General features: G+C 45.7%; 1 protein-coding gene across 4 annotated transcripts in view; it reads left to right on the top strand.

The window, feature by feature from the left end:
- LOC119962771 (phospholipid-transporting ATPase ID-like) overlaps nucleotides 1-19,758 on the top strand; it is a 348,272-nt gene that overhangs the window by 296,002 nt on the left and 32,512 nt on the right. For all 4 annotated transcript variants that reach the window (XM_038790831.1, XM_038790829.1, XM_038790830.1 and 1 more), the window contains 2 exons: nucleotides 2,146-2,229; nucleotides 10,202-10,447. In XM_038790831.1, coding sequence (XP_038646759.1) covers nucleotides 2,146-2,229; nucleotides 10,202-10,447 — 330 coding nt within the window. The remainder of the gene's footprint in view (nucleotides 1-2,145; nucleotides 2,230-10,201; nucleotides 10,448-19,758) is intronic.

Below are 19,758 nucleotides of genomic sequence, written 5' to 3' on the forward strand. Positions count from 1 at the left end.
CTGATCTTTTCCAACTATGGCATCTTGCCCTGATCACTTCCTCATCCTCTATAGCAATCTGTATACACCCCACTTCAGTTTCTACCCCAGCAGCTGGAAAGCATTCTGGATTGTGGTGTCTTCTGAAGAAATCCTTAACTGATAGGGAACCCACCCTGTCAATCAAGCTAGCTTCCAGATGCAGAACTTTAAAAAAAATCTTCCATATTTCCAACCAGAACCCAGTTTGGAAATTCAAGGGCCTTGGTCAGTACAATTTTAGGGTTAGATGGTGATGAACTAGTAATCCAGAGGCCCAGGCTAATGCTTTGAGGATGTGGTTTCAATTCCCTCATTGGCAGCCGGTGGAATTTAAATTCAGTTAATAAAGCTGGATAATAAAGCTAGTCTCAGTAATGGTGATGATTACAATAATTATTGATCGTTGTAAAATCTATCTGGTACATCATGCCCTTAAGAGAAGGAAATCTGCCATCCTTACCTGGTCTGGTCTATATGTAACTCCAGGCCCACAGCAACGTGGTTGATCTTAACTGCCCTCTGAAATGGCCTCGCAAACCATTCTGTTCAAGGGCAATTGCAGATGGGCAACAAATGCTTTAGTTAACAAAAATCTATCAACCGAAAATTTAAAATTAACATTAAATTAATGCAATTTATGGAGGAGAGTTCTACGCCCCTAGTATGTAGAAATATTTTCAAACTTCACTCCTGAAAGGCTTTATTCTGATTTTTAGGCTATATGCTCTAATCCTAAATTCCCCAACAATGGAACTAATTCATCTTTACTTACCCTATCCTAATCCTGTTAATTTATTGAAACTTTAATCAAATTTCCCCTTAATCTTCTAAATTCCAAGGAACACAGCCCTATGTTGTGTAATTTCTCCTTGTAATTTATTTGGAGTTCAACTATTAATCTGGTAAACCTAATACCGCACCCTCTCCAAGTCAAATATATCCTTCTTAATATTATCCCAAAATTGCTAGAGCATTCCAGAAGTCGTCTAACCAAACTCTGTAGCTCTAGCATGATATCTAACCTGTTGTATTCCAGTTCTCCAGATATAAAGGCCAGCATTCCTTTACCTTTCTTTTTGTAACTGCCCATGAAGTTCTAATGATTTACATCATTGGACTTTCTTTGAAGTTCTCACTGCTTCCAGCTTTTCATCATTGATTAAGTATCCTAATCTATCATTTTCCAGTTGAAAGTGGATCATTCTTCTAATCTTCCTTTACATTATAGGCAAACTAACATGCAAAATATCAATTTGTCATATCCACTGGTGATTCAAGAAAATTCGAATGGAAATTTGCATGGGATGCTAAATGACTTGGAAACTCATTTCACTTGCACCTCTTTCAATCTGGTCTATTGTATTCGCTGCTCCCAATGTGGTCTCCTCTATATCGGAGAGACCAAACGCAGACTGGGTGATCGCTTTGCTGAGCATCTTCGGTCTGTGCGCATTCAGGATCCTGACCTTCCGGTTGCTTGCCATTTTAACAAAAGACTCTGCTCCCATGCCCACATGTCTGTTCTTGGCCTGCTGCAATGTTCCAGTGAAGTGCAACGCAAACTGGAGGAACAACATCTCATCTTCCGGTTAGGCACGCGACAGCCATCCGGCCTGAACATCGAATTCAACAACTTCAGATGATCAGCCCCACCTCCATCCATTTGTTTTCATTTCATTTTAACTGACTTTTACCATTTCTTTCTTTCCTGCACCTGTCTCCTCTTTGCTTCCCCCTTCCCCTCCCCCCACACCTACAGTTCATCCTCTGATGTTAGTTTCCCTGCTGTTTGACCTTTCACATCTTTTGTCCTCTCTGGGGACTGCCATTAGCTCTCAAACCCTTGGTTCTGTGGCTATGACTCATCTTTCATTCTCACTCCACAGTATAAATATTTGCCACTCTGTCTGTTAGCTTTGACAAAGAGTCATCGGACTCGAAACGTTAGCTCTTTTCTCTCCCTACAGATGCTGCCAGACTTGCTGAGATTTTCCAGCATTTTCCCTTATGATTTCTACATAGTTCCCAGTTTTATTTTGAAGTTATTTCTCTAAGTTTTATGATCCTGCTATAGTTGTTCATTTTTGGATTTGATAAATCTTAATGATGCTTTTCTTTCTACAGACTGTGTATGATGAATGGTTTATTACGCTGTACAATTTAGTGTACACATCTCTTCCTGTATTGGCAATGAGCTTATTTGAACAGGTATGTCAGTAAAATTATTGTTTGACTCTCTTTACCTCTCTTTAAGATTACCTTCCATATCAGCCTGCAGGGGACCCTAATAAATACGTAGGTCAAGTTGTGATGACATCACTGGGGCCAATCTGTTAATCTGAAGCCTGAGCAGGGAAGCAGTTGTGATGTCTCTGCCAGGCCAAATTTGTGGGAATAAATGTTTCCCTTTAAACTGCACAGAAACCTAGCGGTTTGTGAGTAGGTTGAGCACAAGCTTTAATTTAATTTGTTTGTAAGACTTTGGCTGTACATAAAAATTGAAAAACTCTGCACACTTAAACAGACCATTTACAATAATAAGAAATTAGGGATAACGTTGGTAAGGATCATAAGAGGCTCTGATAAGGAAAGTTATTTTTTAGTTCCTTGTGGGTCAGGAGAAATAGAAGTACTCCTCTGAACCTGACGAGGAAACTTTGGATATTCCCGCCCTGCATTCCCTCCCCCAGTACCCTATTTTGTCTGCTTTCTGGTAATGACCATGGGCGGAATTCTCCGCTCCCGGGAAAAATCAGGAGGGCCACCGTGAACTTGGCCGATTTTCACGACGGCCTCGGAGGCCGCTCCTCGCCCCCTATTCTCCCCTCCCGGCGGGGATAGGAGAGGCGCTCCGTAAATCTCGGCCGTGTGGGGCGTCGCGCCGAGAATAACGTGGCCGGCGCGCCTAATGACGTCAGCCGCGCATGCACAGGTTGGCCGGCTTGAACCCGCGCATGCGCGGCTGACATCACGACGCTGACCGCTTGAACCCGCGCATGCACGGTGGCTGTCTTTCCCCTCAGCCGCCCCGCAAGACGTGGCGGTTTGATCTTGCGGGGCGGCGGAGTGGAAATAGTGCGTCCGATTAAGACGCTGGCCCGACGATCGGTGGGCACCAATCGCGGGCCTGTCCCCTCCCGAGCACAGTCGTGGTGCTCATTCCCCACCAGGCCCCCTACAAGCCCCAAACGGGCATCTCCATACCCGTTTCACGACGGCAGGGACCAGGTGTGGTTGGCGCCGTCGTGAAATGGTCGTGAACGGCAGGCCGCTCGGCCCATCCGGGTCGGAGAATCGCCGGTCGCTGTGAAAAACGGCGAGCACCGATTCTTCCGAGCCGGGGGGGGGGAAAACCGCGAGGGGGGGGCGTGAAATTTGTTGGGGGTCCCTCCCGCGATTCTCCCACACAGCGTGGGGAGTGGAGAATCGCGTCCCATGACTGGCATGTAGCGCTTGATACAATGGAATAGCTTGCTACTCCATTTCAGAGTGCATTTAAGAGTCAGCCACACTGCTGTGGATTTGGGGTCATATGCCGGCCACATCAGGTAAGGATGGCAGAGTTTCTTCCCTGAAGGATTTCCTTCCATGAAGCGGTGGGAATTGAATCTTATATTTTGGGCTGGATATTCCCAGCTGTCTAGAGACATAAGTTGAAAACAGGTTGGCCAGTAATAGAGGAGAGCTGTGTAAGACAGCTCACTGATGTATACCAGTTAATGAAGAACATTCCCAGCAATATAATGGTAACAGTGCTTTCTGCTGTGAAAAAGAGAAAGTGAAAAAACCTGACTGCTTTTGATGTGGAGAGCACTTGTCAATCAAAGCAAGAGTATTTCTAAAAATTGTGGTTAGCATCAAAGCAGGATTTCAAGCATGAAGGGAAAGATCAATAAACAGTCCACCAAGCAGCTATCTCTGGAGTAATAAAATTGTTAATCACTGGATAATGCAATGTATTGCTGGAATATAATTGAATGGAAGATCTGCATTTCAAAGACTGTCAAGGGATTTCAAGCCATGTCAACAGTACTGGGCTTTCAATGAAGCATCTGACACTTGTAACAGCTCCTGCTTTGAATAATTGTTTCTGAGGCAGCAGATGTTAGGACAGGGTAAGTGAAAATGCAGTGATTTTTAACCCTACTGCCTGGCCTGCTCTTCAGTTTTTAGGCAGAGGTTTCTGATGGGCTGGGTTGGATTTGTCCTGTTTCTTGTGGACAGGACACATCTGGACAATTTTTCCACATTGTCAGGTAGATGCCAGTGTTGTAGCTGCATTTGAACAGCTTGGCTAGGGGTGCAGCAAGTTCTGGAGCACTAGACTTCAGTTATATTGCAATAATATTGCCAGGGCCCATGGCTTTTTAAGTATCCAATGCCTTCAGCCGCGTCTTGATATCACATGGAGTGAATTGTATTGGCTGAAAACTGACATCTGTGATGCTGGAGGAGACCAAGATGGATCATCCCTCGGCACCTCTGACTGAAGATTGTTGCTAAGGCTTCATTCAGCCTTGTCTTTTGTACAAAAGTATTGGTCTCCTCCATTATTGAGGATGGGATATTTGTGGAGCCTCTTCCAGTGAATTGTTCAATTATCCACCACCATTCACAGCTGGATGTGGCAGGACAGCAGAGCTTAGATTTGATGCGATCGTTGTGGAACCGCTTAGCTCTGTCTATTACCTGATTCTATTGCTATCTGGCACGTAAGTAGCTTCACCAGATTTACATCTTATTTTTAGGTATTCCTGTTGATGCTCGTTGCATGCCCTCCTGTACTCTTCACTGAACCAGGGTTGAACCTCTTGCTTGGTGCTAATGGTAAAGTGGGGGATCTGCTGGGCCATGAGGTTGCAGATTGTGGTTGAGTACAATTCTGCTGATGGCCCACAGCACCTCATGGATACCCAGTCTTGAATTGCTAGATCTGTTCGAAGTCTATCCCAATTCGTACTTTTGTAGTGCCGCATAACACGATGGAGGGTATACTCACTGTGAAAACGGGACTTTGTCTCCACAAGGACTGTGCGGTGGTTACTTCTACCAATATGCATCTGCAGCAGGTAGGTTGGTGAGGATGAGGTCATCTCTGTTTTTCCCTCTTGTTGGTTCCCTCAGCACCTGCTGCAGTCCCCGTCTCGTGGCCATGTCTTTTAGGACCTGGCCAGTTCAATCTGTGATGGTACTACTGAGCCACTCTTGGTGATGGACATTGAGGTCCCCCACCCTGAGTATATTCTGCGCCCTTGCCACCCCCAGTGCTTTCTCCAAATGGTGGTTCACATGAAGGAGTATCGATTCATCAGCTGATGACATTACGTTGTAATCAGCAGGAGCTTTCTTTGCCCATGTTTAAACTGAAGCCATGCGACTTCTTGGAGTCCAAAGGTGATATTGTGGCTCACAGGGCAATTCCCACTCGACTATATACCATTGCGCTGCCACCTCTGCTGGGTCTCTCTTCCTGGTGCGACAGAGTATATCCAGGAATGGTGATAGTGGTGTCTCGGACATTGTCTGTAAAGTATGATTCTGTGAGTATGACTATGTCAGGCTTTTGCTTGACTCGTCTGTGTGACAAATCTCCCAATTTTGGCACAAACCCCCAGAACTTAGTACGGCGGTCTTTGCAGAATTGACAGGGCTGGGTTTGCCATTGTCTTTTCCGATGCATGGGCTGGTTTAGCACAGGACTAAATCGCTGGCTTTGAAAGCAGACCAAAGCAGGCCAACAGCACAGTTCAATTCCCGTACCAGCCTCCCCGAACAGGCGCCGGAATGTGGCGACTATGGGCTTTTCACAGTAACTTCATTGAAGCCTACTTGTGACAATAAGCGATTTTCATTTTTCATTTCATGATGCCAGGTTTCATTCTTTTTTTGTGTTTTTGTTGCGATGAATACAACTGAGTGGTTTGCTGGGCCGTTTCAGAGGGCATTTAAAAGTCAACCACATTGCGATGGATCAAGAGTCACATGTAGGCCAGACCACGTAAGGATGGAAAATTTATTACATTAGTGAACCAGATGAGTTTTTACGACAATCGACAATGGTTTCATGGTCGTCATTAGACTTTTAATTGCAGATATTTTATTAAGTTTTGTTTCCACCACCAATTCGAACCCAGGTCCCCAGAGAATGACTCTGGGTCTCTGGATTACCAGCCCCACGACAATATCACTATGCCACCTCCTCCTAGCATTTAGCAGCCAGCTCAAAATGGCAGCCCGATACTGGGATTTAGGCAGAATCCCGCAAGCTTTCCTCTGTGCATGAAATTTCATGGAAAAGTAGAAGGAATCGCTCCTGGGCGACGCACCTAGCACCAGAGCACCAGCGGAGACCAGGAGCGATTCTGCTCTGGCAGTAGCACTTTGTTTCCAGAATGGAGAATCCAGCCCCAGTTGCCTGCCCCATGGAGTGGTTAAGGCCCCAAATTGGGAGTGACTTTGTAGTCTGACAAAAACCTTTACACCAGCAAAGCAGCCCATAGCCATGTCCGGAGGTCACCAGCTCATGGAGGTAGTTTTCCTGTGACAGGTAGACAGGGACGGATGCTTTCGGAATCAAGGAACCTGTGCTCCAATATTGGCACCATGGCCAAGAAAGGCCATAATCGCAGCCATGAGAGCAGCATGGCGGCACAGTGGTTAGCACTGTTGCCTCATGGCACCGAGGACCCGGGTGTGATCCCGACCACGGCTGTCAGTCCGTGGGGAATGTGTACATCCTCCCTGTGTCTGCATGAGTCTTACCTCCACAACTGAAAGATATGCAGGGCAGGTGGATTGGCCATGTTAAATTGCCCCATAATTGGAAAAAAATAAAAAATAATTGCAGCCATGCTCGATTGCTGGAGGGATTGACCCTCCATCCCAATCACCCTACCAGCTTCAAGGTTCTTCCTGGCAGCACTTCCGTGTTTATCAGCAAGGAAAGCTCCATGTTAAGCTGCTCTTCAATTCTTGAACTGCCACAGCAGCATCCACTTCTGCCATTGGGACTTTTGGCCTTCTGATTGAACCTGCAGCTTTGGGAGCATGCCGGCTGTCATCTCCCAGAAGATTGCTTCACCAATTTCACTGCAGCTAAGTGAGAGTTCAGGAGGCTGATTTTATCTGAGTGTCAGAGTCCCGATCTCCATGGAAGAATTCAGCCCTTTTACCCATCTGACCTTCTCCCACCCATCTGGCTGAGGAGTGTTAAAATCAAGGCCAAGATATTTGCTCATTGATTACTGGTTTATACTGAATTAGCTGATCTTAGCTTCCAAGATGTTGTTGATGTAGAATGAAAAGATTTTATATAAGCTTCACGTCCTGATCAATATCCAGTGATTCCTGAAAGTGCATCTCTATAGACATAATGTAGGCGTGACATATGTAGACACTTGATTGGCACCCCATCCACAAACATTCACTCCCTCCATCACCAAAGAACAGTGGCAACAATGTGTACCATCTACATGATACACTGCAAGAACTCACCAAAGCTCCTGAGGCAACACCTCCCAAACACATCACATTATTATCTTCTTCGACAGTCCCTCAGAGTCGAGGATGAATTGCTCCAAACTAAAAATGAGTTCTCAGGTGATTGAAAAGTGCATTGAGCAACCTACAGTCTCTGTCATAGGTGGAGCAGACGGTGCTTGGTAGACTGGATGGGTGGGGTACCGGTTTGCTGCACGTTCGTTTCGCAGTTGATACTTGGCTTCAGCTGGTTCTCGGTGATAAAACCTGAGGTGGTCATCTGCGTCCCAGATGCTTTTCCCCTCTTTTGGCCAGTCTTGGGTCAGGGATTCCCTAGGTATCTGAGGATATGTTACACTTTTTCAAGGAGGCTTTGAGGGTGTCCTTGAAGTGTTTCCTCTGTCTGCATGGGGCTCACTTGCCTTGTGGAAGCTCTGAGTAGAGCACTTATTCAAAAGTGTTGTGTCAGACATGTGGACGATGTGGCCATCTGGCAAAGCTAATCAATTGTAGTCAATGTTCCGATGCTGGGGAAGTTGGCCTGAGTGGGAAAACTGATGTTGGTGTGCCTATCCTGCCAATGGAGTTGCAGGACCTTGTGGAGGCAGCACTCTGGTTATCCTCCAGGGTTTTGAGGTGTCTGCTGGATATTCCACGTTTCTGAGCCCTATAGGAGATTGGGTATCACTACTGCTCTGTAAACCATGAACCTGGTATCACATCGGAGTCCTTGGTCTTCAAACACTCTCTTTCTCGGATGACTAAAGGCTGCACTGGCACACTGAAGGTGGTGTTAAACCTCATCGTGAATTTCAGCCCTGGCTGATACTAGGCTTCCAAGGTATGGAAGTCGCCAAGGAGGATCAGCTTGTTGCCCATTGGGACCCAAGCCAAGGATTGTTCACGGCTGGAATAAAATTCATTTTTGGACTCGTCTGTAGCTTCCAGTGTTGGGGAATATGAACTAAGGACTGTTGTGCACTAGCTCTGGGCTAGGGTGAGCCGAAGCGTCATAGGAGTTTGTTTACCCACAAGGAGAGTATCTTAGATGGCCAGCAAGTTCATTTTAATGGCAAAGCCAACCCTGATGCGGCGATCTTCTGCTTTACCATTCCAGAAGAAAGTCTAACTGTTACATTGTTCCTTGAACTGACCTACCCCTACACATTGGGTCTCGCTTAGGGCGGCAATGTCGCTGACGAAATACCTGAGCTCTCAGACAATGATAGCAGTACACCATTCTGGTCTGTTGGTGTTGAGATTGTCTATGAGGGTTCACTCGTTCATGGTCCCGACCTTCATTTTAAGGCGTGGAAGATCTCTGTGCATGAGTTCTCTTATCATTGCACACCAGCTACCACATGGGGATGACGGACCAGGGCTTCGGTCCAGTGGCAAGGGGGTCCAAGTTGACTAGAAACCAGGCTCTGCTGTATGGGCATAGGACATACAAGCACACATACTCTCACTGTCCGCCTTTCTCCTTCCCACAGGACTTCTCTCCCTGGGATTCATTAAGTGCAATGGTGGCCTCATGAGCTCATGAGGGTGGCTCTGACCTCTCGCTGTTAATGGCTGCATTGTTCCTCATTCACTGCCCAGTAGCACAGTGGTTAGTGCAGTTGCTTCACAGCTCCAGGGTCCGAGGTTCGATTCCCGACTTCACTTTCTGTGCGGAGTCTGCAAGTTCTCCCCATGCCTGTGTGGGTTTCCTCCGGGTGCTCCGGTCCTCCCACAGTCCAGTGATGTGCAATTTAGGTGGTTTGGCCATGATAAATTGCCCTTCATGTCCAAAAAGGTTAGGTGGGATTACTGGGTTTTGCGGATAGGGTGGAGGTGCTGGGCTTAAGTAGGGTGCTCCTTCCAAGAGCCAGTGCAGACTCGATGGGCCGAATGGCCTCCTTCTGCACTGTATATTCTATGATTCTATGAATGGCCCCATTGCTGTTCTCTTGATGTGATAGGCCCCACTACTGCTCTCTCTCTATGAATGGTCCATCCCACTGCTCCTCGCTCTGTTAATGGCCCCATTGTTCCTCTTCCACTGTCAGTAGCCCCACTGGTCCACTCTCATTGTGAGTAGCCCTGCTTCTCCTCTCTTGCTGTCAATGACCCCGCTGCTCATCTCCGTCTTCTGCGTTGTGGTTCATTGTCTCCGGGTCCTCTTTTCACCCACTGTTTTACCATCTAGAAGGGCCAAGGCAGCAGATATATGGGAACATCGTCACCTGGAAGTTCCCCGCCAAGTCACTCACCATTCTGACTTGGGACTATATCGTCATTCCCTCACTATCATTGAGTCAGAATCATGGTACTCCCTTCCTAAAAGCATGTAGTTACACCACAGGGATTGCAGCAGTTCAAGAAGGCAGCTCACCAACACCTTCTCTAGGGCAATGGGGGATGGGTAATAAATTAGGGGTGGAAAGCCCACATGCCATAAATAAATTTTTAGAATTGCTAAATATGGAATCGGTTCAATTAAGATACACCACATGAATAAACAGGTTTCTGACAATAACCCTTAACACATGAAGAATGATCACTCAGATAAAGTACTATGGGGTTTCTAGAATTGTACCATGACATAATTCAGTACTTGGGAGAGCAGGCAAACATTTGAGGTGAAAATGTGTACAAAATGTACCAAATATACATGACCTAAAATTCAATATTGATTGTGGCTGATTTTGCTTTGCAGGATGTTAATGACCGCTGGAGTATGGCGTATCCTCAACTTTACGAACCTGGACAACTCAATCTTTATTTCAGCAAACTAGCTTTTGTGGAATGTATTATCCATGGAGTTTACAGTTCCCTGGTTCTTTTTTTTATTCCTTACGGTGCTCTTTTTGAAGCTGTAAGGGATGACGGCAAGACAGTATCTGACTATCAGTCCTTTGCTTTAATTGCTCAGACATGTTTGCTTGTGGCTGTTACTCTACAGGTAACTGAGTATTCGTGTGCTGTTTTTATGGATATTATATGTTATTTTAAAGACACACTTTGTCTTGTTTTTCCTAAAGCTACACCTGAAACTAAATATAAAGGGCCTTGGGGTGAATGGGGGCATACAATAGCATTAAGTTAGCTTTGAGGTTGTAAGGGGACATGGGGTGGGTGGGGCCAATGGATGGGATGTGTTAGTATGAGTTGGCATGTATAGGGCAGTGTGGTTGTGTGGGGTGGTGAGGTCTAGAGAGTCTAATCTGTAACAAAACAACTGGTACCAAGTCCCAGAGACATGAGGCAGGCCTTTTAAACAGCCCTTTTAATCCATATCATGCAGAAGGAGGCCATTTGACTATTTGAGTCTGCATCGTCAAATCAAAGTGAAGAATGTGGAACTTGGGATTCAGCAGCCCTTGTAACCACCTCCGTTCTGAATCCAGAGGTGGTGGGCCTGACTCTGTCACGCATCTACCCCTTGAAACAAAAATCCCACCATTCGGATGAGTTTCTCCCAAGATGGATGTGGTAACCCAGTTCACGCTGACACAGGTGTGAAAATCTGTGCCACTATATGAGTTGGGATAAAACGAGAAACATGCACTGAGTATGGTAACAGGGATTAGGTTACTCAACTAGCAATCCAGAGGTCAGAACAAATAATTTATAAAGCTTAAGTAGACATTCCAGTCAATGGAAAATAAACTCAGCCGAAGTGCATAATGGATGGCAAACATTGTCCATTCTATATTCTTGCCAAACTTGTAAGTTCTGGCATATATATCAATTATAAAGTTCAGCAGTGCCAATGCTAACAGTACAGCCAAAGTCACTGGTTGCTAAAATTACTGTTATTTGTTTTTATACTGGTCTCATCCCACTACTTGTTGTTTAGAGTAGTTGGCTTGTTAATTGTATTGGTGATGGGTCCCTTTCCCATCGGAAGTTTCAGCTGCAGTGTTGACTCACATGTGTCATGTGAGAGTGCCTTTAAGAATTGGATGTTTAAGAAATGTATCTTTAAGAAATGAAGTTGATCATATTACTGAAGTGATGTCACGGGGGGAGCTGAGCTGACTTCTGTTTTTTTGGGAGTTTTAGTTTCAGTTTGAAGAAAGCTTGGGTGTGTCTGTGAGCTGCATTGCTGGTGATCTCCGCCATGAAGGATTATCTATTTGGTGAAATTGGAATTGTAAAAAGGTCTCAGTGTTGAATATAAATCTAATGTGCTTCTGTTTGAAGGATTTGGTAAGTCTTTTGGATGTGTAAAGGAACAGTTTGCAGGATTGGGTAGTGTTGTATTATTTTCGGGGTTATCTTTGAAGTAAGGGGTGGTAAGAGATCCAATGTTTATTTAAAAGGTTAATTTGAGTTCATGGAATAAACATTGTTTTGTTTTAAAAACCACGTGTCCATAATTGTAATACTACACCTGGGGAACAAGCCGTGTGCTTCAAAAGCAACAATCCATTAAAGGTGGGGGTTGGTTGAACTCCATGATATATTTTGGGGTTCTGATAACACATGTTTATTACCTGAAGTAGTCTTTACTTATGTTGTATTCTTTTATGGCAAGGTTTGGTTACTGTGGACTGGCTAGGTCTACGATCTTCATGTGTTTTGCTGGATAGATAACCAAACTTGCAGGTAGTTCCAAAATAATGATTCTGCTTTCCGCAAGTGTTTCCCGTTCCTCTTAACATTTTTTACATTGTAGAATCTGGTAATCACGGCTATTGTACTTTACTGACATCCATTTCTAATTTGCCATTTTGGATACATTTTTAAAGGCATCAAGCCCATTGGTAACTTTATTGTAGAGCGAGCCATGTTTGGCTTTTCTGAGATTATAGGAGTGATTTTAATTTTTTTTTAAAAAGATTGGGTTGAGTTGAGTGGGAGATTAATGTCTCAAAAATTTGTTTCTCAAACCAAACACACTTTCAACTTGCCCATAGCTGACTTGAACTGAAACTGGAAGTTGGGCAGGCAACCAACTTGAACCAAGGAGGCAGATTGCAGATTGAGGGGGTGATTAACTGGCCACGTCCCGCTGGAGTCGGGACAGGATGCGGCTGGTAGCTCCCGCGAGAGGCCTCTTCCAGGATTCCCAACAGTCGTGCACCCCGTGAAATCTAACAAGATCTCGTGAGATGCCACAATCTGGATCCACAATGGGTGGGACCCAGACTTGCATAGTTAAGTAAGCTTGAAAGCTCACTTAACTCTGCCAACGGCAGATCTGGAACAAAGAACAAACTAAAGTACAGCACAGGAACAGGCCCTTCGGCCCTCCAACCCTCATGATGCCTTAATTTTAAAAAAACCTTCTGCTCTTACTCGGTCCGTATCTTTCTATTTCCTCCCTATTCATGTACCCATCCAGATGCCTCTTAAATGTTGCTAATGTGCTTGCTTCCACTATAACCTCTGGCAACGCATTCCAGGGACCCACTACTCCCTGCGTGAAAAACGTACCCCGCACATATCCCTTGAACTTTCGCCCTCTCACCTTGAACCTTTCCCCTGTTGCAATTGACATTTCCACCCTTGGAAAAAGCCTTTGACTATCCACCCTGTCTATGCCTATCATACTATTTTGACCTCTATCAGGCCTCCCCTCAATCTCCGTCTTTCCAGTGAAAACAATCCTAGTTTATTCTATGTCTCCTCATAGCCAACACCCTCGAGACCAGGCAACATCCTGGTGAACCTTCTTTTCATTCTCTACAGAGCTTCCACATCCTTCTGATAATGTGGTGACCAGAACTGCAGACAATACTCCAAACGCGGCCGAACCAAGGTTTTATATAGCTGTAACATAGAACATAGAACATTACAGCGCAGTACGGGCCCTTCGGCCCTCGATGTTGCGCCGACCTGTGAAACCATCTGAAGCCTATCTGAACCACACTATTCCATTTTCATCCATATGTCTATCCAGTGACCATTTAAATGCCCTTAAAGTTGGCGAGTCTACTACTGTTGCAGGCAGGGCGTTCCACACCCCTACTACTCTCTGAGTAAAGAAACTGCCTCTGACATCTGTCCTATATCTACCACCCCTCAATTTAAAGCTATGTCCCCTCATGTTGGTCATCACCATCCGAGGAAAAAGACTCTCACTGTCCACCCTATCTAACCCTCTGACTATCTTATATGTCTCTATTAAGTCACCTCTCAGCCTTCTCCTCTCTAACGAAAAAACCTCAAGTCCCTGAGCCTTTCCTCGTAAGACCTTCCCTCCATACCAGGCAACATCCTAGTAAATCACCTCTGAACCTCCTCTGAAACATGATTTCCCAACTCCTGTACTCAAAGCCCCGGCTGATGAAGGCAAGCATGCCATATGCTTTCTTAATCACATTGGCCACCCGTGTTGCCACTTTTAGGGAACTGTGGATCTGCATGTCTAGATCCCTCAATATGTTAATGTTCGAAAGGGTTCTGCCATTTACAATATACTTCATACCTAGATTTTATCCTCCACAATGCATCACCTCGCATGTGTCCAGGTTAAACTCCCATCTACCATTTCTGTGCCCACGGCTCCAATCTATCTATATCCTGTTGTACCCTCTGACAATCGTACAATCTTCATGTCATCCGCAAACATACGAATCAGACCACCCACATTTTCCACCAGATCAAACAAACAACAAAGGTCCCAGCGTTGATCTCTTCATAAAACCATTAGCTAAAGATCTCCATTCTGAAAAATACCCTTCAAGCGCTACTCTCTGTCTTCTATAACCAAGCCAGTTCTGTATCCATCTAGCCAGCCCACCCCGAATCCATGTGATTTTAGTTTTTGTAAATGGCCTCCTTCTGCACTGGAACCTTCTACATATGGAACCTTGTCAAACTCGTTACTAAAGTCCATATGAACTACATCCACAGCCCTTCCCTCATCAATTTTCTTCAAAAAACTCAATCAAGTTGGTCAGACATGACCTTCCCCATAAAAAAAAACCATGCTGCCTGTCACTAACAAGTCCATTTTCCTCCAAATGTGCATATATCCTGTCCCTATCTTTTCCAAAGCATCCCCACCACTTACGTCAGGCTCACCGGCCTATAATTTGTTGGATTATCCCTGCTCCCTTTTATCATAGAATCATAGCATTTATGGTGCAGAAGGAGGCCATTCGGTCCATCGAGTCTGCAACGGCTCTTGGAAAGAGCACCCTACTCAAAACCCCCTCTCCACCCTATCCCTGTAACCCAGCAACCCCGTCTAACCTAAGGGCAATTTATCATGGCCAATCCACCTAACCCGCACATCTTTGGACTGTGGGAGGAAACTAAAGCACGCGGAGGAAACCCACGCAGACATAGGGAGAACATGCAGACTCAGCACAGACGGTGACCCAAGCGGGAATCGAACCTGGGACCCTGGAGCTGTGAAACCATAGTGCTAACCACTATGTTACTGTGCTGCCCCTTTCTTAAACAAGGAAACAACATTGGCTATTCTCAAGTCTTCTGGAACCTCGCTTGTGGTCAAAGAGGATGTGAAAATATCTGTTAATTTGGAATTGGGTACCAAGTGCAATGTGCCCAAGTTTGCAGACGGCACTAAGACGAGTGGTAAAGCAAAAAGTGCAGAGAATACTGGAAGTCTGCAGAGGGACTTGGATAGTTAAGTGAATGGGCTAGGGTCTGGCAGATGGAATATAATGCTGACAAATGTGAAGTTCTACATTTCGGTAGGAATAACAGCAAAAGGGATTATTACTTAAATGATAAAATATTAAAACATGCTGCTGTGCAGAGGGACCTGGATGCCCGAGTGCATGAGTCGCAAAAGGTTGGTTTGCAGGTGCAACAGGTGATTAAGAAGGTAAATGGAGTTTTACATAGAACAGTACAGCACGGAACAGGCCCTTCGGCCCTCGGTGTTGTACCGAGCATTGTCCGAAACCAAGATCAAGCTATCCCACTCCCTGTCATTCTGGTGTGCTCCATGTGTCTATCCAATAACCGCTTGAAAATTCCTAAAGTGTCCGACTCCACTATAACATCAGGCAGTCCATTGCACACCCTAGCCATTCTCTGAGTAAAGAACCTACCTCGGACATCCCTCCTGTATCTCCCACCCTGAACCTTATAGTTATGCCCCCTTGTAACAGCTACAACCACCCGACGAAATAGTCCCTGAACGTCCACTCTATCTATCCCCATCATCATCTTATAAACCTCTATTAAGTCGCCTCTCATCCTCCTCCGCTCCAAAGAGAAAAGCCCTAGCTCCCTCAACCTTTCCTCATAAGGCCTATCCTGCAAACCAGGCAGTATCCTGGTAAATCTCCTTTGCACACTTTCCAAGCTTCCACATCCTTCTTATAGTGAGGTGACCAGAACTGCGCACACTTTTTTTTTTGTCCTTCATTGCTAGAGGGATGGAGTTTAAGACTAGGGAGGTTATGCTACAACTGTATAAAGTTTTAGTGAGGCCACACCTGGAGTATTGTGTTCAGTTTTGGTATCCTTACCTGAAAAAGGACGTACTAGCATTGGAGGGTGTGCAGAGGAGAGTCACAAGGTTAATCCCAGAGTTGAGAAGGTTGGATTACGAGGAGAGGTTGAGTAGACTGGGACTGTACTCGTTGGAATTTAGATGGATGCGGGGGTGGGGGTGGGGGTGGAGATCTCATAGAAACATATAAAATAAAGAAGGGAATAGATAGGATAGATGCGGGGAGGTTGTTTCTACTGGTGGGTGAAAGCAGAACTAGGGGGCAGAGCCTCAAAATAAGGGGAACTAGATTTAGGACTGAGTTTAGGAGGAACTTCTTCGCCTAAAGGGTTGTGAATATGTGGAATTCCCTTGAACAATTGAGGCTCCTTCATTAAATATTTTCAAGATAGAGATAGATAGTTTTTTAAAGAATAAAGGAAGAAAGGGTTATGGTGTTCGGGCGGGAAAGTGGAGCTGAGTCCACAAAAGATCAGCCATGACCTTATTGAATGGCGAAGCAGACTCGAAGGGCTAGATGGCCTACTCCTGCTCCTAGTTCTTATGTTCTTATGTTAAGGCCCCAGCTATTTCTCCCCTTTCCTCTGCAGTAATCTGGGATAGATCCCATCCGGCCTCAGGACTTGCCTACCTTAATGCAATTTAGGATACTCAACACTTCCTCTTTTGATATATTGACATTCTCAAGAGGTTCACACGCCTATCCCTGACCTCAACATCCGTCATGTCCTTCTCCCTGGTGAATACCGATACAAAGTGTTTATTTAGGATATCACCCATTTTCTGTGGTTCCACGCATAACTTCCCTCCATTGTCCTTGAGTGGGCGTACTCTTTCTCTTGCTACCCCTTTGCTCCTAATATATGCATTAAAAGCCTCAGCATTCTCCTTGACCATGTTTGCTAAAGACATTTCATAGCCCCTTTTAGTCCTAATTCTACGTTTAAGTTCCATACTACTTTCACTGTGCTCCTCAAGGGCTTTGTCAGTTTTTAGATGCCTCGACCAATCGTATGTTTCCTTTTGACTAAGTTTATAAATTTTCTTGTCATCATTGGTTCCCGAATTCCTGTCCTGTCCTGCACTTCATTCAACTGGTCTTTAAAAGCCTCCCACATGTCAGATGTGGATTTGCCCACAAATAGACGCTCCCAATCCACATTCCCCAGTTCCTGTCCAATTTTGATGTAATTGGCCCTCACCCAATTAAGCATCCTCACCCGCGGGCCACTCTTGTCCTTATGGGGCGGCACGATAGCACACTGGTTACAACTGTTGCTTCAAAACGCCAAAACCCGTGTTTGATTACCGGCTTGGGTCACTGTCTGTGCGAAGTCTGCACATTGTCCCAGTGTCTGCGTGGATTCCTCCGGATGCTCCAGTTTCCTCCCTCAAATTCCGAAAGACGTGCCTGTTAGGTGAATTGGACATTCTGAATTCATCCTCAATGTACCCGAACAGGTGCCGTAATGTGGCGACTTGGGGTTTTTAGCAGTAACTTAATTGCAGTGTTAATATGAGCCTACTTGTGACATGAATAAAGATTATTATTATTATCCATGACTACCCTAAATCTGATGGAATTATAGTTGCTAAACCCAAAATGCTCCCCCATTGAACCATCAATCACCTGGCCTGACTCATTCCCCAATATCAAGTCCAGTATGGCCCCCCTCCCTGGTTAGATTGTCAGTATACTGTACCAAAAAGCCCTCCTGGAGACATCTAACAAATTGCTCCCCAACCGAACCCATGTAAGGGATTCCCAGTCAATACGGGAGAACATAATAAAAGCAAATTACTTTTATAACTAAAATCAGTGCGCCAGACGACAACAGCACCCCCTTTGTCGGCAGGTTTGATTACAAAGTCGGGGTTAGACTTGACAGAGTGAAGAAGGTTCAGCTGAAAAAAGTTCAGAAGGAGAGAGGTTGGAATGGGCGAGGGGGGCAGAAAAATTACGACGGCCAATGTCCCGTCGACAGTTCTCAATGAAAAGATCAAGGGCAGGTAATTGTTCCGGCGGGGGGGTCCACTTGGAGGCAGAATGTTGGAGGCACATGAAAGGATCAGTGGAACGGGGGGAGGATTCTTGCCCAAAGAAGTGGGCACGGAGACGAAGGCGACAAAAGAAGAGTTCAACATCATGTCGAGCCCGGAATTCATTGAGGTCGGGACGCAAGTATACAAAACTGAGTCCTTTGCTGAGAACAGCACGCTCAGCCTCAGAGAGGGGAAGGTCAGAGGGTGTGGTGAACACGCGGCAAGGGCTGGGATTGGGAGAAATGGGGTACGAAGGATTGGGACTGGTGGAGGGCCTGGGATGGGCAGCAGTGTTGATACTGAGAGAAATAGGGTACGAGGGATTAGGACTGGTGGAGGGCCTGGGATGGGCAGTGGTGTTGATACTGGGAGAAATGGAGTACGAGGGATTGGGACTGATGGAGGGTCTGGGATGGGCTGCGGTGTTGATGAGCTGTTGAAGCTTGCGTTCCTTACCATCTGTAAGAAACAGGAAAAGATTCTTGTTGAGACGTCGAATGATGCGAAGGATGAAATGAAACTGGGGACAGGGACAGCTTTGAGAGAGAGTAAGACGGTGCTGTTGGAAAGAGATTTCGAGTGTCTTCATGTGTCTTCACGGGAGAACTTAAAGTTACCCATCACAACTACCCTGCTTTTTTCACACCTTTTCAGTATCTGACTACAAACTGCTTCTCTATTTCCTGCAGGTTGTTGGGGGGTCTATAGTACACTCGCAATATTGTGGTTTCACCCTTTTTATTCCTGAGCTCCACCTATAATGCCTCATTACAAGATCCCTCCAATGTGTCCTCCCACAACACAGCTGTGATCTGTTCCCTAATCAGTAATACAACTCCCCCACCTCTTTTGTTTCACCTTCTGTCCCATCTAAAACAACGACATCCCAGAATGTTAAGCTGCCAGTCCTGTCCCTCCTTTAACCGTATCTCCATATTGCAATCACATCATAGTTGCATGCAGTAATCCAGGCTCTCAGTTCATCTGTCTTACCTGTTATACTTCTTGCATTGAATCAAATGCATCCCGACCTATAGTCCTGCTCAGCCGTGTGCCTTCTCTCTGCCTGCTCTTACTCTACACTATGTTTATCACAGTCTCACTTTTTTCGCACATCTGTACGCTTACTGGCCTGCTGTTCCGGTTCCCAACCCCCTGCCACACAAGTTTAAACCCTACCGAACAGCACTAGCAAATCTCCCACCCCGGATATTGATGCCGCTCCAGTTCGGTTGCAACCCTTCCTTGTGCAGGTTCCACCTTCCCAAGAAGACATCCCAGTGAGCCATATATCTGAAGCCCTCCTTCCTACATTAGCTCTGTAGCCAGGTGTTCAAGTGTATTATCTCCCTTACAAGCCTTATCAGCATGTGGCACAGGGAGTGATCCTGAGATTACTACCCTATAGGTCCTGCTTTTAAGCTCCTGACTTAACTCCCTGAACTATCTTTGCAGGACCTCTTCCCTCTTCCTGCCTATTAGTACCAATGTGGACAATGACATCTGTCTCTTTACCCTCCTGTTTCATGATGCCCTGCCTTTGAGAAACATCCAAGACCCTGGCACCAGGAAGGCAACACACCCTCCTACTAGAGTCCTGTTTGCGGCCATAGAAACGCTTGTCTGTGCCCCTGACTATCGAGTCTCCGACTACTATCAGTCGCTTGGATTTAGCCCGAACCTCCTCTACAGCAGAACCAGTTGTGGTGCCACAAGCCTGGCTGCTGCTGGTATCTCAATCTGAGAGGCTGCACCCCCTCCTCCCCAACAGTATCCAAAAAGTACAC

This window comes from Scyliorhinus canicula, chromosome 3 (assembly GCF_902713615.1).
Source record: "Scyliorhinus canicula chromosome 3, sScyCan1.1, whole genome shotgun sequence".
In the NCBI taxonomy this organism is placed as follows: Eukaryota; Metazoa; Chordata; class Chondrichthyes; order Carcharhiniformes; family Scyliorhinidae; genus Scyliorhinus; species Scyliorhinus canicula.